Source organism: Pelodiscus sinensis, chromosome 20, assembly GCF_049634645.1.
Source record: "Pelodiscus sinensis isolate JC-2024 chromosome 20, ASM4963464v1, whole genome shotgun sequence".
NCBI lineage: Eukaryota > Metazoa > Chordata > Testudines > Trionychidae > Pelodiscus > Pelodiscus sinensis.
Genome location: NC_134730.1, coordinates 11,085,115 through 11,108,644, shown reverse-complemented (window position 1 = coordinate 11,108,644; position 23,530 = coordinate 11,085,115). Strand labels below are relative to the sequence as shown.

The window sequence follows — 23,530 nt, the reverse complement described above, 5'->3', positions numbered from 1 at the left end:
TCATGGCCACAATATCCTTTATTAACAAGGCTTTTGACCAAGGTAACGACCAATAGCAGAAATATTGGCAAACTTCCGTTACATTCTTTCCAGTGTTGTCAATGAATCCGAGCTTAGACCACAGCATGCTGTGATTGTGAAAGCTCACATCCCCCTTCTCCCAGAGTCATGGAACGTTCCCGTCAGCACAGGCATTTGACACGCGTCGAGAAGGTAGAGTATTCCTGACCCAGTGGCTTGGAGCTCCTGGAGTGGTGGGAAACGCCTTAGTAAATGCCATATGTGGGCTCGTGGCTGTCCCTGTACCTATCCAGGTACCTCAGAGGCTGCAGGTGTGGAAACTTCTTCTGACGGGGATGATACACAGGGGGTCGCACAAACTCAAACACTGGCTCCTTCATGTCTGCAAAGGAACAATGCTGAACATTAGCTAAGACCTCTCAAAACCTAACCCTGCACCATCACCCCCCATCCCCACTTCCATTGCTCAGAAGATCCCACGTCCCTCGTAGGGCAGAATGTGAGATTAATTACAGATCAAAACCACACATGTAGTGCCTGGCAATGGAACCTCGCTCTGCCACGTCCTCTCCCCTTGTTATTTTAAAGTACCCAGTCAAAATGGGATTCGAAGCCCCCAGAATTATGTACCCTAAGATGGCCACAAACACACTGCAGCCTTTGATAGGCCAACTGCTTCTAATGCTCAGCTGTAAATGTTCCCAGTGTCAGACTAATGTGCCAGGCATACGTGGCTATATAGAAACCAGTTAGAGCAACTGTCCCCAAAGGGGCAAGTCAGAACTGGCCTTTGAATTCACCCTCCACTCACACACGCCCATGCCTCTTGGAACCTCATCTGCTCCATCAGAGAGCCCACATGGCCATGGCTGATTTCAGTCAGGTGTGTCTGACGTCTAAGCAAATTGCTTCCATCTTCTTGTCCTCTTTTCCCAACCCCAGGCACTACCAAATGACTGTCTCCTCCAAGACACATTTAGTAATGCTCGACTGCTGGATGGATGGATGGGGGGGGGAGGGGGAAGCGAAGGGTGACTCCCTGGCCCAGATCCCTAGTAAGTGAGTTTCTTACTGAGATGGTTGTGAAAGACATGAGTAACGGAATCATCCCACTGGCACTGGAAAAATGCCAACCCGGCTGGGGTCATGTTGTTCTGGTGCTTCTTATAGAAGTCAAAGGTCTTGAAAGTTCTCATCTTGAGACTGTGGCTGAAAACAAGACAGGAGTAAAAGGACAGGTCTCTCTATTCCTTGGTTAACTATCCTGAAGCTACAATCCTGCATCATCACAGATTCTGCAGAGATGGAGAAGAAACAGACCCCCATGGAGAAACCTACATGACTACTCGGAGCCTAGCTCCCAAGGCAGCTCAAGGCAGAAGCTTGCCAGCCATACATAAATTGACCTTATCGCTTCAATATGGCAAGTCATTTTCTTAACATCCTGTTCTACTGGCAAAGTCAATAGGATGCCATTGAGGTGCAAGCATCTTCCACGCTAATCCTACTGCAGGACTGGGGCCTTCACTGAAGAAAAGATGCAAGAGGAGGGTGAAACAAATGTGACAGGCTGTAGCAGCAGTAATATCAGCATATATTTGTTTGGCTAGTGGGAACAAATAAGCAAGGGAAACAACAAAACTGACTATGCACCCAGTGCTGGCCAGAGTGCAAAGGAAACAAGTTGAAGCTACAGAGGAAAATCACTTTTCAATTACAGTCAGTTACTGTTACGAGTAATCTGAGTGGGTAAAATGTTTGCAGAGAAATACAGGATTTGTTCAGTTGATGGTCTTTCCTCTTAAGAAAACAGTTTTGTCTGCTGCGATCGCACCGGGCACAAGAACCTGGCAGGGATTCAAGATTCAAAATTACCATGGAGTCGGCCGAACATCTTCAGTGAAATCAATTGGTCGGTCCTGCCTGAAGAGGATGAAGACAAAGCGGTGGTAGCCAGTTCCCTTGGCAGGGAATGGAGGGAAGTAATGGCAAATCTCCTTCCCTGAATCTATATTGTTGCCTGGAATGTTCGTCCTGTGAAGTGCAAGATATTTTCCAGTCACTACCCAAGTAGGGATATATAATTTTGATTAATCAGCTAATCGAGTAGTCAATGGAATTTCCTTAGCTTTCAATCCTGGCTATGCCTCTGCCTTTTAAATGTAGTAAGAGCCGCCCATGGCTACATTTAAAAGGCACAGGTGCAGCGGGGGACCCAGGGTGAGTGGGGACTCACACCAGGTCTCAGCTGTGGTGCTTCTGCCTTAGAATGTAGCAAGAGCCCCATGGGGTTCTCTTGCTACACTTCAAAGGCAGAGGCACAGCAGTCAGGACCTGGTGCAAGCAGGGACTGCTTGACTTCCTGCTTGCGCCATTTCCCTGCTGTGCCTTGGCCTCCCCCACTCCCTGCAGAGATGGTCCTGAGGGGGACCGGCTTTTAAGCTGGCTCCCCCCATTGCTGATACAGAGGCAGCAAAGGGGCAGGGGAAGCGACTAGTCAAGTAGTGACTTGACTACCCGATAAGCTTATGCTTATCGGGTAGTCGACTAGTTGCTTACACCTCTATACCCAAGTAGCTGGTTTTATTTTGCTTGACACCTCTGATCAAAATCACAGTATTGAAGTCTTGCATGGGAAGATCTGTGGCATGCTCTCCCCTTGTGTTGCTGTGGGCTATTCCCTGCCATAGCTAGCATGCCGCTTCTAAAGACAGACATAATCAGAAGTAGAAAATCATACGCATACTCCCAAACAGAAAACAGTAACAAATTCCTAGAACTATTCTATCTTTAGCGATTAGCAATGTTCCACTAAACAGAGTCTGTGCAGAGTCTGACCAGCACTACACAGGCCAGATGATCATGGAAAAGCCCAGTAATTGTCTTCATGACAACTACAATTCAAATCTCTGCTCAGTTCTTTCCCCACTTCTTTGACCATTTTTCCTCTCACAGGACTTATTAGGCCAGGGCTGCCATCCCTGAAACACATGCATTGCTCAGATGTATTGGTTTGCAATACTCACACCAGCCAGTGGACATACTCGGAATCAGCGTCTCGCAGGTGTCCATCTGTGCACACACACAGAGAAACACACATCTTAATGACAAGTACATGTATTTGCCTGCTGCTATATGAACAGGATCTGTTCCAAAGTCAGAATTCCCTATGTCCAACAGGAAAAGAGGGTAATGCCTCCAGACCGCTCAGCTGCTCTCTACCAATCCTATCATTTCTGAAAAACAGCGAAACAAGTCCTCAAAGGATGACATTCAAGACTTGGAGCTTGTAACCCAGGTCTGGGCAACATACAGTCCACGGACCGCATCTGGCCCGCCAAGCCACCAGATCCGGCTCACGGACGCTATCGGAAGCCTCAGGCAGGCTTCCCACTTGCCTTGCCCCAGCAGCACACTGCTCAAATACATGGCTGCAGGGCAGTTTTTCTTTAAAATCTGTAAGTCTGGAAGGGAGGGAGGAAAGCTTTAGGAGCTACTCCTTTCCCCAGTACAATCCCATTGGAGCTTTAGGAGCTACTCCTTTCCCCAGTACAATCCCAAAAACCAGCCAATGGGAGCTGCCTGTTTCAATAGCCGGGAGCCAGGAAGCACAAGGGGCTCCAGAGCACATGGCTGCAGCCTGTGCGGGGGCAGGGCAAGCAGTGTTCCCTCTAAGCTGGGCAGCAGCACAGTCAGAGGCTCAGGATTCCATGCATAAAGCTGACTGACTGGGTGGGGCTGATTAATCAGGGTGAAGCTGTGCTGCAGAGCAGTTTAGAGGGAACACTAGCAGTCAGGGAGGCTGATTCAGGAACAGTTGCTGGCTGGTAAATCTGGCCAGGACCTGCCTCTGGCACCCCAGTCCCTCCCTTCCCCAATCCTCTGCCCCCCACCCCACATACCCAAATCCTCCGCCCCCCTCCTGTACCCACATCCCCTGCGCCAGATCAGTCTCCTCCTGCTCTAGCTCACAACCTAAATCCCAGCACACTCTCCTGTATGCCAAACTCCTGCACCCCAATCCAGTGCCCCAGGTCACAACTGCCTCCCTTACCCCAAGGTCCCTTCTGCACCCAACCTCCATCCCAGACCCCGCATCTCCTCCATCAATATCATGGTAGAGTGATAATGGCATCCAAATTCTTGTAGTGGCCCCCCATAAAAAATAATTGCCCACCCCCACAGTAACCCCCGAGTTCCAATCTCTCTGTTGACGACAATTTACAACATGAGATTGGGTAAGTCACTTAATTTTGGGGCACCTCAGTTCCCTAATCTATAAAATGTAGACAAAGATTCTGACCAACCGACTGCATAAGCGCATTGTAGGAAGCAGTTAATGCTTGTAAGAGCATGTTGGAAACATAAAGCTCTGTCTAGGACATGCACATAGAAGGGCGTTTTTGTGGTTAAACAAGATCAGGAATCAGGAAACCAGCTTTCTTTTCTTGGTTTCCCTTCTAGTACATTAGTCACTGGGCAAATCATTTCACCACTCTCTTTCTCCACCTGTAAAATGAGCACAGTACTGCTACCATCACAGATTTTGCAGGTCTGAATGCTTCAGTGTATGTAAAGAATATTGTGACACCAATTAGCATTCGTATTGTGTTTTGCAAAATTAGTAATCCCAAGGCAGCCAGAGGAGCAACGTATTTGCTATTCCTTCATCCACCTTCTCCAAATGGTTCTTTCTAACCCCTCTGTCTGCAGTTTCTGGAGTAATTCTGCAGGTATGGCTGAGAAATCCCTACAGAATGACTAACCCACTGCATCTCTCAGGTTACAAAGAAATCCTTACGGAATAATGCATCCACTGCATCTCTCAGGTTACATAGCCCAAGGAAATAACAGAAGAGGGCAGAAGCAGCCAGTTTAATGCAATTCTAAAAAGTCTTGATACACACCCAGATTTGTGAGCAGCAGAGTCCAAAGAGAACCTTCATCTGCCTCATACATCACTTCTGGGGGATTGGAAGCCTAAATACACAATGTGAATGTAAGAATCTTAGGTAAAAGCTCCATAGCATTGTTTGCATTAACAGTATGCACTTTCAAAAACAGAGAATTAAATTAGTCACTTGGACATAACCTGACTGTACAATAAAAGCAGCCCTGACAGAACAAATCAAATCTAGCTTTGCCACAAGCAAATCAATTTCCATCATGAAAAGCAATGGAGATTTATTAAAAGCAAAAGTGGGTTTTGCCCACGAAAGCTTGTGATACCATCTACGTGTTTTGTTAGTTTCTAAGGTTCTGCAAGACTATTCGTTGTTTAATTTTTTCCAGTTACATACTAATTCGGCTACCCCTCTGAAGCTTATTAAAAGCAAGTTTGCCATTTCATTTGAAAATGAATCCTACCTAAATGCTGTTTCCTTAACTTAATTAGAAGCACATGATTTTAGATTAATTCCTTTCAAAAGAACATTCCTGTTACTGTAAGTGACTGTGCTGTCAGGTCAGCTAAGCCTTATGTGGCTTCAGACTAATTTGGGCACACTTAATATTCTGCCTAGTGATCAATTTTAAGATACCTCGGTGGGTGTCACAAAGTTCCCATGATATACGGGCATGACATACTCATCACCTAGACTGTATTCTACCCGCAGCACCACTCTGGGGACGAATGTGGCTTCATCAAACATATCGCGGTATATCCCATAGTGCTCAGCAATACGCTGCTTGTGCAACGGGCCACTGGTTTTCTCCCACTCGGCTTTGACTTCGTCAAGTGGAATCACCACTGCAATTGCAAATAAGAGTTGTGAGACATGGAGCAACTGTCTAAGCCACCACTGATACAGAAGAGGAGGAAACAAACTGCAGGGTACGTACGTGTCCTGAGGCGGGATGCTTTTTCCATTTCCGCATTCTGGTGGTTGTGTTTCAGTATTTCTTTTCTCTCTTTCAGTTTCTTTGCCCATGGCTGTCCATAGCGAGGCAGGCCAATGTCTATCTTTGCCTCTTCATCTAGGGTCAAAATCATGCAAGTGAGAACTTAAAATAAGCCCCATTCGCGTCTCTCTGTCCAACAGCCATGGGCAACTGTAACAGACAAACCAAAAATGCCTGAGGGATACAAACAAACCGCTGAATTGCGGGCCTAGGCCCCAATCCTGCAATAAACTTTGTGCAGACCCCTGTGCCTTCATGGAACTCATAACAAGAATGGGACAGTATATAACCTCACTGCCTGACTAACGAGACACTCTGATATCACTGAAACATTTAGTGTTGTCAGAGATATGACTGCAGCTGTAACTGTCTGTTACAGATGCCCTCCTTCAAGTGGGACAGGAAACACGGTCCCTTCTGCCAGTCTTCGGTAGACGATTCCCAGAAAGCACGTTGGGAATAACTCAAGGGAACGTTAGCCAAACCTTCTTAGTACAACTGATTGTCATGGTCAAGTGTATACGAGAGCCTGGTGTGTGCACATTGGCCACTGTTTGTCTATGCTGCCATTACAACCCCAGTATCTAACGATGCTTTGTAAAAGATCTGGAGACATCTAAGGATTAAAGATACTTCATACTCTCACTGAAGCTCATTTGGATCTGTGTTTTGCTTGAATTAGTATCAAGCCTGTTAAACAAGTTCAGACACCCTCATAGATATTTCCACTCCTTGCTTTACAATCACCTAAACTGTATTACGGGTCTAATTTAGACTACATTTTGGGACTGCATCTTCCTTTATGTTTATACCATGCTAAGCACATGGACAGAACTTAAACGATATCTAGCTTATAATATTGCCTCCTTATAAAGGACAGCTGGATGTGTCTTTCACTTCACGTGGCATTATATAGAAACAGGTCCTAATCTTTGTCTAGTAAGGTTATTGCTTTCATTCATTTTTAGGGAATGAGAATAAGAAGTCAGATGTCCTTTGCAGAGGACTTCACACTTGAGCATTTAGGAGGGGCTGGAGTGGGATGGGTTAGAAAGGTTCGGAGAGGTTATAACCTTTAGAAGAAGGGAATTTTGAGTTTGCAATGTTTGTAGGTAGACATTTACTTCTAGGTGCGAAACACAGCTTATTATCTAGCTAAGTTAAAACTAGGTGGTGGAAAGGCCCATGGGCCTTTAGGCTACTACTTTTGAGGATCTGGGCCTGCAAGTATAGGATGGGTGCTCACCAGCCATTTCATGAATTGAAATAAATACATCATTAGACACTAAAAACCTGCAAGCTTCAAAACGAGCCCTGTTGCTTCATTTTCCTTTGTATTACAGGGGCCCTAGGAAATAGCTTCCTTACTCTCCTCCCTGATCTTTGAGTCAAAAGAAGCCAAAGATAGAATTGCATCAAGAAGCCCTTTCCTTTAAGGGGAAAAAAATCTTTGCAAACTTCTACAGCAGTAAACACTCACATAAGTATTTGATCAAACCCCCATATTTTGGTGCTACATGCATACTAGTCTACATATAGCTACCCCTTCCCTCCCGCAAAAGAACACAAAAGTAACTTATCTTCTTCCTCTTGCATACCTTGCACTGGTGTGATATGCTTTCTGTATGTTTGCCACCAATGAGTCTTCTTACTCTCCTTTTCAGCCACTTTGAAATAGCGAGTAAAGCTGCGGTATTTCTCCAATGCCTCCAAGTTGCTGACATCTATGTCTTCATTAGGCATTGGCCCTAGAGGGGCTTCCCGCTTGCAGAGAGCAGCTGAAAACACAGGCAGTTTTCATTTTACAAAGACACTGACAATTACATGCTAAATAGAAAAGAAGTTGCTAATACTGGGCAAAGAGGAGAATAGCTTTGTGACTATAGAATAGGCCTGGAAGTAAGGAAACTGTTCTGTTCCCAGCTGCACCACCATCCTATTGTAGTCTCATGCAGCAACTTCTGTTCTCTCAGGTTCCCTACTCATAGGATGATGATAATGCTGTATAGCAGTGATGTGAGAAACAATCCATAAATATCTGTACAGTACTTTAATATTCCTAAAGGACAGGTGCTAATGAAAGCCAAATAATACTGAGGACAGGTTTCTGCCACACTGAACTGAGGTTTTTATACTCTGCTCATCACTATGATACCGGGCAGCCTTCTTTTTTGGGGGGTGGGTAGCGATATGTTAAGTTTTTCTCCTTGGTGTGTTTTTATGTGGGGGAAAAAAGAGGTAATTTACACTTTTTAAAAGCTGTTTTCCAGGCAGTGAAATACATGAACACTCTGGGTCCAGGACAGAGTTTCACCTCCTGGACCAGCAGCTGAGAAGGCACTGCTCCTTATCCTTACAAGTAAGTCTCTCCTTTACATAACAATTGAGGCTAGTCACAGCCACACACAGAAAGGGATGGTTCCTCCAGTAACCTGAGTCAGTTCTGTGGAGGGCTTTGAGTTTATATTAGGACCAAAATAATCAAACTTCCCATGGGATCAAAGCAGTAAGTTTGGTACCCCTCCCCCCAGTTCAGAGCAGGTGGGAACCCTACTTGTAGTACAGGTCAATGTTCTTTACACTTGTTTCATGTGTGGGTGCAGAAGGAAGTGGCCCCCAGTGGCCTGCACAGCAACAGAAATACCATGAGCTATGATGCTGCATAGGGATGTAAGCAAGTAGTTGAGTCAAGTCCTCGGCTACTCTACCTGCATTCCTTCCCCTCCCCATGTGCTCAGTATGGTGTGGAAAGTGAAAGCCTGGGACAAGCCAGCTACTCTGGGGATGGCTCAGTCACGGCTCTGCTCTCTGTCTGTCCCACATGCCAGGCTGGCACCACTCTCCCAGTAGCACTGCTCACACATGGTAGGCTGGGAAGTGGTCAGGGCTCCTCGGCGTTTGGCCAAGAGCAAAGGACCAAAGCCTGGGGAAGATTGGGGCTCACCGCCCTGGTGGCATTCCATGGGTGGGTCTCCCATGCTAAGCTGGGCTGATGTCATCAGTGGTGCTGTTTGGAGCCCTGGGCTGGGTTGCCTGCTGTCAGGGCTCCATGTGGGCTGGGTAGACAGGAGCAGTGCCTCTGGCCAGGCTCAGTGCTCGGGGAGTTCAGCCATGGCCCATTAGCACCTGGGAGGAGGCTCTGGCAGCCGAGCAAGTGTGACTGGGCTCGCTGCTCAGCTGAAGCGAGCCCAGGCAGGGTGCTGAGTCTTGTGCAATGGCAGTAGCAGACTGCTGGGCTTGCAGGCAAGGACTGGAGCTTTGTCCCAGGCAGCATTGTGTGGCTTGGCCCAGACGTGCTGTAACCCAAAGGGGCAGAGCACGGCAAGTGGCTGAGTGGAGTTCCCACAGTGCGGACACACTTCAGGTTGTGGCTGTCCTCCACTGTCCGCCTGCCGTGGCCCTGCAATTCATGGCTGGGCTCTGCCCATCTCCTATCTGGCATGTACAGTGCCTGGATGCTGCTACTCTGCTCATCGGGCAGCCAGTGCACAGCCCCTACCAGGAGGAGCCCTCCTCCCTAAATGGCTTTGGCTTTACTCCTGCAAGGCTGGGGACATGAATGATTAGGGGGCTGGAGCACATGACCTATGAGGAGTGACTGAGGGATCTGGGTTTGTTTAGTCTGCAGAAGAGAAGAGTGAGGGGGGATTTGATAGCAGCCTTCAATTTTCTGAAGGGAGGTTCCAAAGAGGATGGAGAGAGGCTGTTCACAGTAGTGAGGGATGGCAGAACAAGGAGCAATGGTCTCAAGTTACAGTGGGAGAGGTCCAGGTTGGATATTAGGAAAAACTATTTCATTAGGAGGGTGGTGAAGCACTGGAATGGGTTACCTAGGGAAGTAGTGGAGTCTCCATCCCGAGAGGCTGGGTTGATTCAGTTGGGATTGGTCCTGCCTTGGGCAGGGGGCTGGACTTGATGACTCCTGAGGTCCCTTCCAGCTCTACGATTGTAACCGGCGGGTCAAGTGCCTTTCCGCTGACCCAGCGCAGCCTTTCCTGAGCCCGGCCAGCCCGCCTAGAGTTGCCACAGCCCTTTGGCTTCCTCTCCTGGCTCCGGGGTGCGCGCAGCGAGCAGGCACTTGCCAAGGTTCCCCCCAGCCAGCAGAGCCCGGAGGGGAGGTTAAATAAGATGCGCTGGGAAACCACGGCCCAAATCAGACTCATCTGTGGGTTGCCCCTGGCTGGGTTTGCCCCGCACATTTCGCCTCCCTTCTGGCTGGCGGCGGACCGGAATCCCCCGCCCCGCGGGGGGCACAGGCGGCTGCCCGCCCAGCCAGCGGGAGAGGGGTCCAGGCGCTGCTCCCCCCGGGGCACGCAGCGAGCGAGACCCACCCGCGCCGGACTCCCGGGACCCGCGCCCCCGCCGCCATGTTTGTGGAGGGCCGGGTCCCCCAGCCACTCACCCGCGGTACCGAACGCCCGCCCGGCCCGCATTCCGTACAGCGCCCCCCTCAGCATGGGCGCCGCCATTTTGACACACCAAGAAGTCCCCAGCCCAGCACGTCCCGCCTTGCGGGAGGCGGGCCGGGAAGGGCTGTCCCTGCTAGTGCCTGACTGGAAATGTTACAAAATATACCTGACCAGGGGGGCACAGCCTCATCACGGGGTGAAGAGCTAGAGACTCCGACTCCAGGCAGAGAACCGCCATGGGTTTATTTTATCAAGGCACATGTGACTGCTAGCTACAAAATGGGGTCCTGATGTGTCACTCACATGGAGTGCCTGGCTGGTGGGTTGCAGGCTGCAGCGAAGGGGAGTGTGGGCTTGGTCCTGGTGACCACTCTACGAGTCAGGCAGGAGCTCTGAGCCATTCACTTGCTACATTATAAAGGGAACTGTTGGGCATCCTTATGGTAATGATGATGGTGCCTTTTACAGCATTGCTGGCTCTTACTGCATTGCCTATGCCACAATATTTGGTAAAGCTCCAGCTGCTGGAGCCGGATGATCATAAGCTTTTTTAAAAAGTATGTTTCTAGTCCTTGTTTGTGATTCAAGAGAAAAATTTGAAAATATCAAGTGAGTGCAACTGAAAGATTTAGAAACCAGAAGACAAATTAATAGAACCTCCATATTATCAGTTCTTAGAAATCCCAAGATTATTTTTAATCTCTCTTACAATTTTTCAATGCTTGAAGTTGGTAATATTGTCTTCATCCCAAAGCAGTATCTGGATTCCTTCCCATATAGGGCTTATGCACAGGTGTTGTTTGCTCTCAGAGATGGAGACTGGACCAACTAGATGGACCATGGGTCTGGTCCAGTCTGGCAGTTTCTCTGTTCCAGTTTTAAGCAGCATATGTGACTTGATGTCTCAGTTCACAAAGCTAAGACATGGTAATTCTTCTATTTGGGGTTCTCATGTGTATGTGAGTGCTCCTGCAATTCTGTATGCATTTCTGGGACCCTCATTACCAGAGGAGTCCCAGCACAAAGCAGAGCTGTCTACACCCCCAGTGTAAGTGTATCTGCTAAGCAGCATTTAATTTGTCATCCATCACTACCATATGTATCACCCTGTCCTGCATTAGCAAAGAGGATCAACAGAATAACCTAAATAGCTTCTCCATCTCTCACTTCTGTTACTGTATCAATCATGCAGCAATGCCCTAGAACAGCCGTGTATTGTCATTGCAGAAGGAATTTAGGATTTACAGACTATTCTGGTACATAAAGGTTTTTACAGTGTCCTTCTCACTATAATGTTTCCCAGTTGTGCGCTGAGCACTGTGACTAACATCTATCACACACAGTCCATTCTGCCTTGGAGGAGATTTGTGTGTGCAATGATGCACTTCGTTTTGGGAGGATTTTTTTAAAATGTGCTTGCTGCTCTGGGTGTGTTTGAGAAGAGAGGTGGGAGAAGTGCGCCTTACACTGAGACTGTGTCTAGACTGGCCAGTTTTTCCGGAAAATCAGCTGCTTTTCTGGAAAAACTTGCCAGCTGTCTACACTGCCACTTGAATTTCCGCAAAAGCAGCTGCTTTTCTGGAAAAACTTGCCAGCTGTCTACACTGCCGCTTGAATTTCTGCAAAAACACTGACTTCCTACTGTAAGAAATCAGTGCTTTTTGCTGAAATACTATGCTGCTCCCGTTCGGGCAAAAGTCCCTTTTGCACAAAAGGGACAGTGTAGACAGCTCAAATTTGTTTTGCGCAAAAAAGCCCCGATCGCGAAAATGGCGATTGGAGCTTTTTTGCGCAAAAGCGCGTCTAGATTGGCCACGGATGCTTTTCCGCAAAAAGTGCTTTTCCGGAAAAGCGTCAATGCCAATCTAGACGCTCTTTTCCGAAAATGCTTTTAACGGAAAACTTTTCCGTTAAAAGCATTTCCAGAAAATCATGCCAGTCGACGTAGTCTGAGAGTGGAGGTGCTGAGGTGTCTGCTGGTCCTCAAATCCTGGAGGAATTCATTCCACAGGTCAGACCAGGTATGCTGAATCTCCTGTGCAGGCAGTCTGGGCCCTGCTATTCCATTGAGCCAGAGGTGTGCCATTGGCAACCATGGTCTACTCCTCGAGATTTCTGATCTTGGTTAGCCATTGAATGCCTCAAAGACAAAAGTTGTCGTAATTACCTGACAAATTTTCTTAGTTGGAAATAAAAAGAGCTAGGAAGGAATGTAGGAAAATGAAGAGCTGGTCAATTGAGACGAAGGGAATAGCATGAGGAACTACTCAGAGCAAAACCAATTCCTCTGAGGCCTGTCAGTATTACAGAAATAAGTAAGGGAGGTCCTCTCCATGCATCCTGGTTTAACTGCTGTGTGGTTATATTTGTAGTTCTAATACATAGCTTGTTAACCATATAAACTGCTCCTTGTAATTCCTCATAACCCAAACTCGACCCTGGATGCACAGTGCCTTCCCTTTTAACTTGCATCTTGTAAACTTTCATGTGATCATTAGCTTTAATACAAATTTTTGCACTAAGGCTCCTGAAATGGGATCCATGCAGATAGCAGGTGGTGCAGGGGTCTGAGTGGAGCTCTATACCGTGGCCCACATTCTGGCCCCCATCCGTCTGTTAGTAAGACAGCATAAAGCTTGCACTCACATGAGAACAGCAATCGTTGTGAGGTGCCAAGGGGAATTGTCACTGCCCGGCTCCTGAACTGGGCAGAAGCTTTTGGGTGTCCAAGCAGGTGTGAGTCAGGAGGAGTTGAGGATTTTTTGAAAGAAGGGACATGGGCTAGCTGGCCTGTCCAATTCTTCCCATGCCAGCAGAGGTCAGTATAACTGCAGGAATGGAACCAGATCTTTGGCGGCTGAGAAACGGGAATCACAGAGCAGCAAAGCCTGAATAACAAAACTGACTTTTCAACTGGCACTTCTCAGCTGTAAATCTCACAAGAGCTTCACAAAGGAGGCCAGGCTCAGTGTAGTAACAGCCAGGAGGCATAGATTCTGGACAAAACAGTCCAGAGGACTGCGCAAGAGGCCCCGCTGTGGCATTTAAATTCAGGGACCGATGTTACATCTGTTCTCCACTTCAGCCTAATTAATTGCTCTAACTAGAGAGATGAACCTTCTAAGAAAAGTACGGTTACTTAACTGGCCGGGGGGAATAGAGTGAAACCAGCCGCCTTCCCTTATGAACACAGATTGTTTGTAAGGGGGTGGGCAAGTCTAGGGGGGCCACCAGCAGTGCCTGACAGCGAGAGTGTGGATTAGTTTCCTGTGGGAAGAGATGCCATCCCCAGCACTTTGACATGAGACTTGCTCTGAAGCGGGGGAGGCTGCACTCAATGTGGGAAGAGAAAGCGAGCCCAGACCAGACAGCAGGGTTGGAAAGCTGTAGGCAACACAGACCTTGCCATTGTAGTTCTTCATACAAAGCTACATACTGATATAGCTGAGAGGCTCCTGTCCTCTTTGCTTCCCTTTCCTTCATGTTTTACAGGCTGGGAAGTTGGGCCTCTCCTGCGCTCAAGGGCTAATGTGTCTCCTGGCAGCACCAGGAAGAGGGAATTCAAGCCAGTCTGCTTTGAAGACATGCCATTGATTCTCAGTCTAATAGATCCTCGGGGTTATTTGGGGAACAGCTCATCTCCTTCCATAAGAGCAGGGGATTAGGGTTTTTCCATAGCTGGCTCAGAAACATGAAAAGAGGAAAACCCTTCTCTGAGTGTACATAATGCTGAGCGCTTATGGCCTTGCCTGCAATCCTGAAGGTGGTGGGTTCAAGCCTCTTGTTCTCAGACTGAAAAGCCATCTCCATTTCACCCAGGTGTAACACGGGTATATGACTCGTTGCGCCAGGGCAGTTGAAGGCTGGTGGGCGTGATGCTGGCGCAGGGCTGGCTATGAAACCAATGTGCCTTTACCACATCAGCCCAATATGCCATTGGCTTGGGGGGACTTTGGCCTAAGTGGGACACTCTGCTGTGTAAGGGTTGCCAAGTTACATAGTAAATCAGTAGAACTGGGACTAGAGAACCCAGGAGTGCTGCCTCCCTCACTATCCAGTACTGTAACCACTAGGCAATACATCCTCCTTCAGCTGTGGGCAAGACACAGTCCCTGAGCACAAAGGGACGATGTGAAATCTAGTGTCTGGATTCATGTTTGTGTTGGGACCCATGGGTTTAGATGTGCCTGTTGGGTTCCTTTCTCAACTCTGCCACATCTCCCCATCTTCAGCAGCGCTGCCTAAGGCTCTCCTGTCATTGTCTTGATCTCATCTCTGCCACAAGGGTGACAAATCACTCAATTACAGGGGGAGACAGAAACAATTTAGCACCTGAATCAAACCAGCCTTGTCTCCAAGAAGGCCACTCATTCTCCCTGCCTTGTCTCCTCTGTCTCTGACAACGCAGTGCCACCGCCAGTACTCAGAGACTGGGGGTCGATAACACAGGCACAGATGCTGATCATGGTACTGTCCAAGCCTCATTAGCCCCCTGCCATGGCTTAACTGGCTCCCTGATAGAAGCACAGAGCTAGATTCTGAGCTGGTATCAGTGTAATTCTAGAGTTGCCCTGCTGAAGTCAAGTTATTCCAAATTTACACTGATATCATTCGATAAGAATCCAACCTATTTGACACTGTCCCTTTTATCTTCACCTTCCCTTTCCTTCCAATCTCTCACCACAAAAATGGCAGCTCAAATAAGCAGCATTTCTCTTCCTGATGGGTTGGCAAATGGATGATAATGGAGAATGACAGGTCTGATAAATGCACAGCCCTCCATAAATTACTCTGTAGGACAGCAAAAGGAAAAGAGAGCATGCTGGTTAGTGGGGAGGGCTTTTGTTCTCCCACAGGGCATTTGGATTTTGCTTTATTATTTAAAATATAAAAGCAAATGCTAGGTCGGTAAGAAGCAAATACGAAAAGACCAATTTCGCCTCTGGATATGTGCTGCATTTGAGAGTAATGAATATTGAAGCCTGTGTGAAGACTAGCAGAGAACATTTAACACTGTTAAGTTGCCCTTTTTTTCCTCTTCCCCAGAAGCTAAAAGGACCTTGTGTTCTTAGCCAAGGTCATGGTGTTATGGCAGTGGGAGGAGGACTCTGGTATTAATGCAAGAACAGCAGCAGGTCTCTGACTAATCCCCCACAACAACAGCAAAGATACAAACCTCCTACACCAGAGCAGCAGCCTGCCAGCAAGGCAAATAGGAACATGCCTGGCAGACAGGGAATCTATTAAGGTTTTAATCCATGACCTAGCACTGAAAGGCTCTATGTGCCATTACCAACCCCTGACACTGAAATTACTTTCCCCATTACATTGGCTTCTTTTCCACAGGTTTGTAAACTGCCAGCACCTCATTCCCAACCCATCTCTGCTAGCCTGCTCCTGCTCAGGCCTAAAGCCTAACAGAAGCCCAAATAGACCATAGCCCACCCAAACCTGAGCCATTCCAAGAGAGTTGTCATTCAAACCGAACCCTTCCCTTGAACCTCCATCAGCACTGCCGCTGCCTTATCCATGGGGCTCAGCCAGGGGTGTGCGCGCCTGTGTGTCTGCGTTCCTATATCTCACACCTGGGGCTAGAGATCTGTGTCTGTCTCCTGCTCAGGAATAGAACACAGCCGTGGCTGGATATGCCACACCTGCTGGCCACTGCCACCTCACTGTGTGGAAAGCAGTGTGTCTCAACCAGTGGTACAAGTACCCTTAAGGGTACTCAAGAGAAATCTGGGAGGGGGTGGGTACATCAACAAAACTGAAATTTGGAGAAAACTGATTTTTTGTTTTAAGTTTTACAATTTTTGTTCTTTTTACATCGCCCACCCAGCTACGATTAAGTTGTTTAAAAATTGAAAAATTTCATCGCCCGCCCAGCTACAATTAAGTTGTTTAAACAAATGAGTTGCAATGGTAGAAAAAAATTGTGTGTGTTTGAAAACTGTAGGTACTGGGAGTACTTATAATTTTTTTTAAAAAAAGGGATACTTAATAAAAAAAGGTTGAGAAACACTGTCGTAGAGCAAGAGGTCCAGGGGTCGTGGGACTCCTCGACCACTGCAGCAGGCATATAGCACAGCCAGGTGGTGGTAGTCAGCAGCAGCGGGTTGTATAGCCACCACTGCCCTGACTCCAGGGGCAGGAGACCTGACTCAAGCTCAAGTGTGTCAGGTTATGTTAGACTCAGCGACCTCCTGATTCCAACTGGCGCAGTGCGTAAGGGACACCTTCAGGTTTACAGGGATTCCCTGGTGTGGGTATGTGCATAACAGTTTGCAAAAGGGTGGTCTCTAATAAGATCCAGTAGCCCACTGGGTATCATAATCGCTGCAAAATGTACCTACATATGATAGTTAAGAGATACCTGCACTACAAACTATGTTCTTAAGAATCATAAGCAAAGACAGGTTATCAGAATGTGAGAAACAGGCTTTGTACACACAAAGAAAGAAAACATGTTTTGCAGTGGTAGGTCATTACGTATGGTATGCCTGTGAGTCTGTTTAACTAAACCTGATGCTACTGAAGAGACTGTAAAGTCAACAAGAAAGGGGTACACAGGAAAACCAGAAGGCAGGATCCTGTTTACATTGTTGGCAGTGTAACTTAAGAGTGCAGAAAGACACCCTTTTTGGAGGAGACAAGTTGAAACTCTGGCTTCTTTTAGGGACAGGGCTCACAGCTTAACTGGCTCAGAAACTCTAGTGAGTAACATAGAATTCCACCCCCTCCTTAGATAACCCATTCCAGTGCTTCACCACCCTCCTAGTGAAATAGATTTCCTAATATCCAATCTAGACGTCCCCCATTGTAATTTGAGACCATTGCTCCTTGTTCTGCCATCCCTCACTACTGTAAATAGCCTTTCTCCATCCTCTTTGGAACCTCCCTTCAGGAAATTAGAGGTTGCTATCAAATCCCCCCTACTCTTCTCTTCTGTAGACTCAATAGGCCCAAATCCTCAGCTTCTTCTTATACGTCATCTGCTCCAGCCCCCTCATCATTTTTGATACCCTCTGCTGGACTCTCTTCAGTGTGGCCACCACCTTTCTGTATGACATAACAGCAACTAGTCCTGGTGAGCTAGGCTAGGGGTGGGCAAAAGGCAGATAGCAGGCTGGATCTGGCCCACTAAGCTGCTGGAACCAGCCCACAGATGCCTGGTCACCACCCATACTACAGTGCAAGGTCGGCCACTTTAAACAGCAGGCTACTAATTGCTCTGAAAGCTGGGCAGGGAGGAGAAAGCTTCCTGTTCTGACCCTGCCGCCTAGCCAAATCCCCAAGAGCCCATTGGCCAGTTTCTAGCCAATAGGAGCTGAGAAATTGTTCCTGAAGGCAGGCGCAGTGAATGAATCTTCCTCATGCCTACCCTTCCCCCTCTCTCCCTGTGCAGGAGCAGAGCCACATGGAGCAGCTCAGAGGCAGGGAGTCTGCAGAGCTGTTGGCTGGGAGACGCCTCTGTAAGCACCTCTCAGCCAGAGCTTGCCTCTAGCACCCCCACCCCCGCTCTCCCCTCAACTTCCTGCCCAGCCTAGGGAAGTAAGTGACTAGTCAACTACTCAATAAGCATGTGTTTATCGGGTAGTCAAGTGGTGACTCGACTAGTCGCCCCCCCTCCTTGGTGACTCCATCAGAGAGAGGCAGCAAGGGAGGGAGCAGGATCTGGTGCTGGGGGGAGTCAGCTTAAAAACTGACTCCCAGCCCTGTCTCCATGGGGGAGGAGGGTGTAGAGGCACAGCGGGGAAACACCACGAGTGAGGACTGAAGCCCTGTGGGGCTCTTCATACATTTCAAAGGGAGAGGTGGGGTGGGCAGGGACTCGAGGGAGGCGGTGCGGGGAACGCGGGGCGGGCAGGGACTCGAGGGAGGCGGTGCGGGGAACGTGGGGCAGGCGGGGACTCCAGGGAAGCGGTGCGGGGAACGCGGGGCGGGCAGGGACTCCAGGGAAGCGGTGCGGGGAACGCGGGGCGGACGGGGACTCGAGGGAGGCGGTGCGGGGAACGTGGGGCGGGCAGGGACTCGAGGGAGGCGGTGCGGGGAACGCGGGGTAGGCGGGGACTCGAGGGAGGCGGTGCGGGGAACGTGGGGCAGGCGGGGACTCCAGGGAAGCGGTGCGGGGAACGCGGGGCGGGCAGGGACTCCAGGGAGGCGGTGCGGGGAACGCGGGGTAGGCGGGGACTCGAGGGAGGCGGTGCGGGGAACGCGGGGCGGGCGGGGACTCCAGGGAAGCGGTGCGGGGAACGCGGGGCGGGCAGGGACTCCAGGGAGGCGGTGCGGGGAACGCGGGGTAGGCGGGGACTCGAGGGAGGCGGTGCGGGGAACGCGGGGCGGGCGGGGACTCAAGGGAGGCGGTGCGGGGAACGCGGGGTAGGCGGGGACTCGAGGGAGGCGGTGCGGGGAACGCGGAATAGGCGGGGCCTCGAGGGAGGCAGTGCGGGGAACGCGGGGCGAGCGGGGACTCCAGGGAGGCGGTGCGGGGAACACGGGGTAGGCGGGGACTCGAGGGAGGCAGTGCGGGGAACGCGGGGACTCGAGGGAGGCGGTGCGGGGAACGTGGGGCAGGCGGGGACTCCAGGGAGGCGGTGCGGGGAACGCGGGGCGGGCGGGGACTCGAGGGAGGCGGTGCGGGGAACGCGGGGTAGGCGGGGACTCGAGGGAGGCGGTGCGGGGAACGTGGGGCAGGCGGGGACTCCAGGGAGGCGGTGCGGGGAACACAGGGCGGACGGGGACTGGAGGGAGGCGGTGCATGGAATGCGGGGCGGGCGGGGACTGGAGGGAGGCGGTGCATGGAATGCGGGGTGGGCGGGGACTGGAGGGAGGCGGTGCATGGAATGCGGGGCGGGCGGGGACTGGAGGGAGGCGGTGCATGGAATGCGGGGCGGGCGGGGACTCGGGGGAGGCGGTGCGGGGAACGCGGGGTAGGCGGGGACTCAAGGGAGGCGGTGTGGGGAACGCGGGGCAGGCGGGGATTCGAGGGAGGCGGTGCCGGGAACACGGGGCGGACGGGGACTCGAGGGAGGCGGTGCCGGGAACACGGGGCGGACGGGGACTCGAGGGAGGCGGTACATGGAACGCGGGGCGGGCGGGGACTCGAGGGAGGCGGTGCCGGGAACACGGGGCGGACGGGGACTCGAGGGAGGCGGTGCATGGAATGCGGGGCGGGCGGGGACTCGAGGGAGGCGGTGCCGGGAACACGGGGCGGACGGGGACTCGAGGGAGGTGGTACAGGAAACGCGGAGTGAGTGGGGACTCAAGCTGTCCCTGCTCGCTTCGGGTTCCGCCTCTCGCTCGCGGGGCTCTTGCTACGTTTCAAAGGGAGAGGCGGAATCCAGGGCAACAGGGACTGCTTGAGGCCCTGCTGCGCTCTACATTTAAAAGGCAGAGGAGCAGTGGGGATAGCGATTGCTCCACCCCACCCCACCCCTTATTGACTAATTGAGTAGTCAATGGAAATTCCATCAACTACCTGATTAATTGATTAATCAAAATTTAACATCCCTGCCCAAGCCACCACCCAAACTCTCTCTGCTCACAAACCCTCCCAGAACCTGCACTCCCTCCTGAACCCCTCCCCCAGGCCAGATTCCTTTCCTGCACACATACCCCTCCCTGACCCTGCACCCCATTCCCCTGCCTCATTCTGGTGTGGAAAAAGCGAATAAGGAAAAGTCATTTACTTATTCCCACAATATAAGAACTTGGGGTTACCAAATGAAATTGTTAGGCAGCAGGTTTAAAACAAACAAAAAGAAGTTTTTCTTCGCTCAGTGCACAGTCAACCCAAGGAACTCCTTGCCAGAGGATGTGGTGAAGATTAGGACTTTAACAAGGTTCAAAAAAGAGCTAGATAAATTCATAGGAGGTTAGGTCCATCAATGGCTATTAGCTAGGAATGGTGTCCTTAGCCTCTCTTTGTCTGGGAATGGGTGACAGGAGAGGGATCAAGTGAGGATTACCTATACTGTTCCTTCCCGCTGTGTTATCTGGTTTTGGCCACTGTTAGCAGTCATGATTCTGGGCTAGATGGACCTTTGGTCTGACACAGTATGGCCGTTCTTATGCCCCACATCAACACCCAAACCCTCTGCAACTCCTTTCCCTTTTCCCAGGTCACAACCCCCTCCCAGACACTGCATCCCAGCTTATCCCCCTCCCTCAGGCCAGAATCCTCTCTTGCACCCATAACCCCTCTTGGACCCTGCACACAAGCCTCTTCCCCAGATTATAACCCCCTCCTTCACCCAAAATTCCTCTCAGACCCCACACTCCCTCCTACACTCCAGTCCTCTATTCCTAGCTCCCTTCTACACCCCACCTACTGTTACAGTCCTTGAGCCCCCTCCACAGAAGTGCGGCCCTTTGCCACTTTCCAAAATCTTGGAATGACCCTCCCATTAAAAATTATTGCCCACCCCGGTCTAGGCTCTTGAATACTTTGTCTATACAGGCAGTCCCCGGGTTACGTACAAGATAGGGACTGTAGGTTTGTTCTTAAGTTGAATCTGTATGTAAGTCGGAACTGGCGTCCAGATTCAGCCGCTGCTGAAACTGATCAGTTTCAACAGCGGCTGAATCTGGACGCCAGTTCTGACTTACATACAGATTCAACTTAAGAACCCCAGGCATCCCCAAGTCAGCTGCTGCTGCCCTGGGGCAGGGGCTTCCTGTAGTCAGCCACTGGTCAGTTTCAGCAGCGGCTGACTTGGGGATGCCTGGGGCAGAGCAGCTGGGGTGCTGCTGGGTTGGTCCAGTAGAGCCAAGGAACGGTGCTGCGGGACCAACCGGCAGCGCCCCACCTGCTCTACCACAGGCCCGGGGCTTTGCTCCACATCTCCCTGGTCTGCTGGGGGGGGGGGGGCACTTGCTCCCCTCCCCCCAGCAGACCAGGGACACGGGGAGCAAAGCCGCAGCGGCGGCGGGGTGCCGCGCCTCCCGGCTTTGCTCCAGGTGTCCCTGGTCTGCTGGAGATGGTCCCCAGCAGACCAGAGGCACCGGGAGCAAAGCGGCAGTGGCGGCAGAGTCCCGCGCCTCCCCGGCTTTGCCAGAGCAAAGCCTCAGAGGCGCGGGACCCCTCGCCTCCCCAGCTTTGCTCCGGGTGTCCCTGGTCTGCTGGAGACGGTCCCCAGCAGACCAGAGGCACCAGGAGCAAAGCGGCAGTGGCGGCGGGGTGCCGCGCCTCCTGGCTTTGCTCCAGGTGTCCCTGGTCTGCTGGAGACGGTCCCCAGCAGACCAGGGGCACCCGGAGCAGCTTTTCTCGCCCCGGAGGTCGAGGTGGCGGGACCGCTGCGCTCTGGGCGGTCCCGCTGCCTGCGAGCTCCGGGGCGAGAAAGCCCTGTTCGTAAGTGCGGATCCGACATAAGTCAGATCCACGTAACTCGGGGACTGCCTGTACTGCAGAGTTTTGCGCAAGAAGTTTTTTGCAGAAGAGATCTTCCGCAAAAACTTCTTGTGTAAAAGTGCGTCTACACCTAAAAAGCACATTGCAAAAGTGATGTGCTTTTGCGCAAGAGAGCGTCCACACTACATGGACGCTCTCTTGTGTAAGAAAGTTCTGATTGCCATTCACAGAATGTCCATCAGATCACCTGTGCTTTTTGTGATAGGCTCTTTTTGCGCAAGAGACCCCAGTTGAGCATCCACACACACCTTTTTGCACAAGAACTCTTGCGCAAAAAGGAGTTATGCCTAGTAGAAGGAGGTTTACCTACACTGCAAAAAGCCCTCTGTTCTGTCCATTGACTGTAGGTTTTCTTGCACAAAAACGCGCTTGAGGTGTGGATGTTCTGCGGGTTTTTGTGCAAAAACCCTGTAGTGTAGACATAGCTTTATAGTTTTATTTTACATGTAACCATTTGTTTCTAAAACTCTGCTTGCTCCTACGTTTCTGTACTTTGCTAAATAAATGTTTACTTGTTTTCTCTACAAAAATATCAAAGTGCTGCGTTTAAACGGAGCAGTGATATTGTGGAACACAGGTAAGCAGGGCAGTGCTCTTCTGTGGAAGCCGGATGCCTGTGAATTCTGTGATGCCAAGTGGAGAAGGGGCTAGGCACGCCAGGTAGGGATGTTAAATATCGGTTAATTGAATAGTCGAGTAACCTCATGAATTCTTATCAGTTAGTCGACTAGTCTATAGTCCCCGGGGGCAGGACTGGCAGCCAATATACTCCTGCCTCACTCCTGAGGAGTATCAAAGGAAGCAGCGCAGGGTGCCAGGTGGGAGCTGGTCCGCAAGGGAAGCCAGTTTAAAAACCAGCTCCCCTCATGGACCAGCTGCCTGTTGCCCTGTGCTGCTACCTCTGATAAAGAAGTAGCAGTGTGGGGTGGCAGCAGAGCCCAGGATTGTGGGTTCAAGTCCACCCAGTTCCAGGAGCAGCAAGGCAGCTGCAACACAGCCCACTCTGACTGTACCAGAGCCAGGCTGCCACCACCAGTTTGCCCAAAACTAGAGCTGGCAGCAGCTAGAGGTGGGGCAAATCCTCCAGTGGTACAATGGATAAGACCTCAGCCTGGGGTTGTGGATTTGAGGCCTCCTCCAGAGGCTTTTCCTGCTGGTGAATGGGAGGCGTGTTATGCATTGCTTGCTGGGCAACATGAAAACAATTCCCCCCCTGCCCAGGCCAGACAGCCCTCTGCCCCAAATCCCCCCTGCCTCCTAGCCAGACACTCCCTCTCCTTTTGCTGCTGCCAGGCTGTTGTATGTGGAAGGTGCTTCAACACTCTGAGATAGGTGACAACATAAAACCCAGAGAGAGCAATGGATATTGAAAGGTGCTGAAGGGCTGACAGCTGGAGTAATGGAGGACCATATGCTGTAGGCTTGTCAGTAGACACAGTACAAAATTCACAACATTTTTGTGTTTTTTTAAACTAACTGCTTCCTCGCTGAATGTATCTGACAATTTTCAGTCCATTCATTTTTGCATTTTAAAAAAAAGACTATACATTAGAAAATCCCCCGTCTTCCTTGTAGAAAAACCCAGCAGCATCAGCAATGCCAGGGGCTGAGCGCCTCATGCTGTCTCAGAAGACATGTTGTAGGAAGCTTTCTTCAGGGTGTTTAGAAAGAACTGCTCATCTTCCAAGAAATCCCGGTCCTGCAGAGAGAGATGGGAAGGCCCATCATTGCTTGTGGCTGAAGGTAGAATACAGAGGCCCATATGCTTGGTATCTAATCACTGTCTTGG

At 50.4% G+C, this 23,530-nt stretch overlaps 1 protein-coding gene across 1 annotated transcript in view; it reads right to left on the bottom strand.

Annotated features, from left to right (window-relative positions):
* FBF1 (Fas binding factor 1) overlaps positions 1-23,530 on the bottom strand; it is a 62,013-nt gene continuing 38,483 nt past the window's right edge. The window contains exons 31-40 of the mRNA XM_075904265.1: positions 23,360-23,440; positions 10,325-10,475; positions 7,521-7,700; positions 5,863-5,997; positions 5,562-5,770; positions 4,929-5,001; positions 3,048-3,093; positions 1,897-2,055; positions 1,094-1,230; positions 1-403 (exon numbers count right to left, since the gene is read on the bottom strand). Of these exons, the coding sequence (XP_075760380.1) occupies positions 267-403; positions 1,094-1,230; positions 1,897-2,055; positions 3,048-3,093; positions 4,929-5,001; positions 5,562-5,770; positions 5,863-5,997; positions 7,521-7,700; positions 10,325-10,475; positions 23,360-23,440 (1,308 nt within the window). The 3' untranslated portion in view covers positions 1-266. The remainder of the gene's footprint in view (positions 404-1,093; positions 1,231-1,896; positions 2,056-3,047; positions 3,094-4,928; positions 5,002-5,561; positions 5,771-5,862; positions 5,998-7,520; positions 7,701-10,324; positions 10,476-23,359; positions 23,441-23,530) is intronic.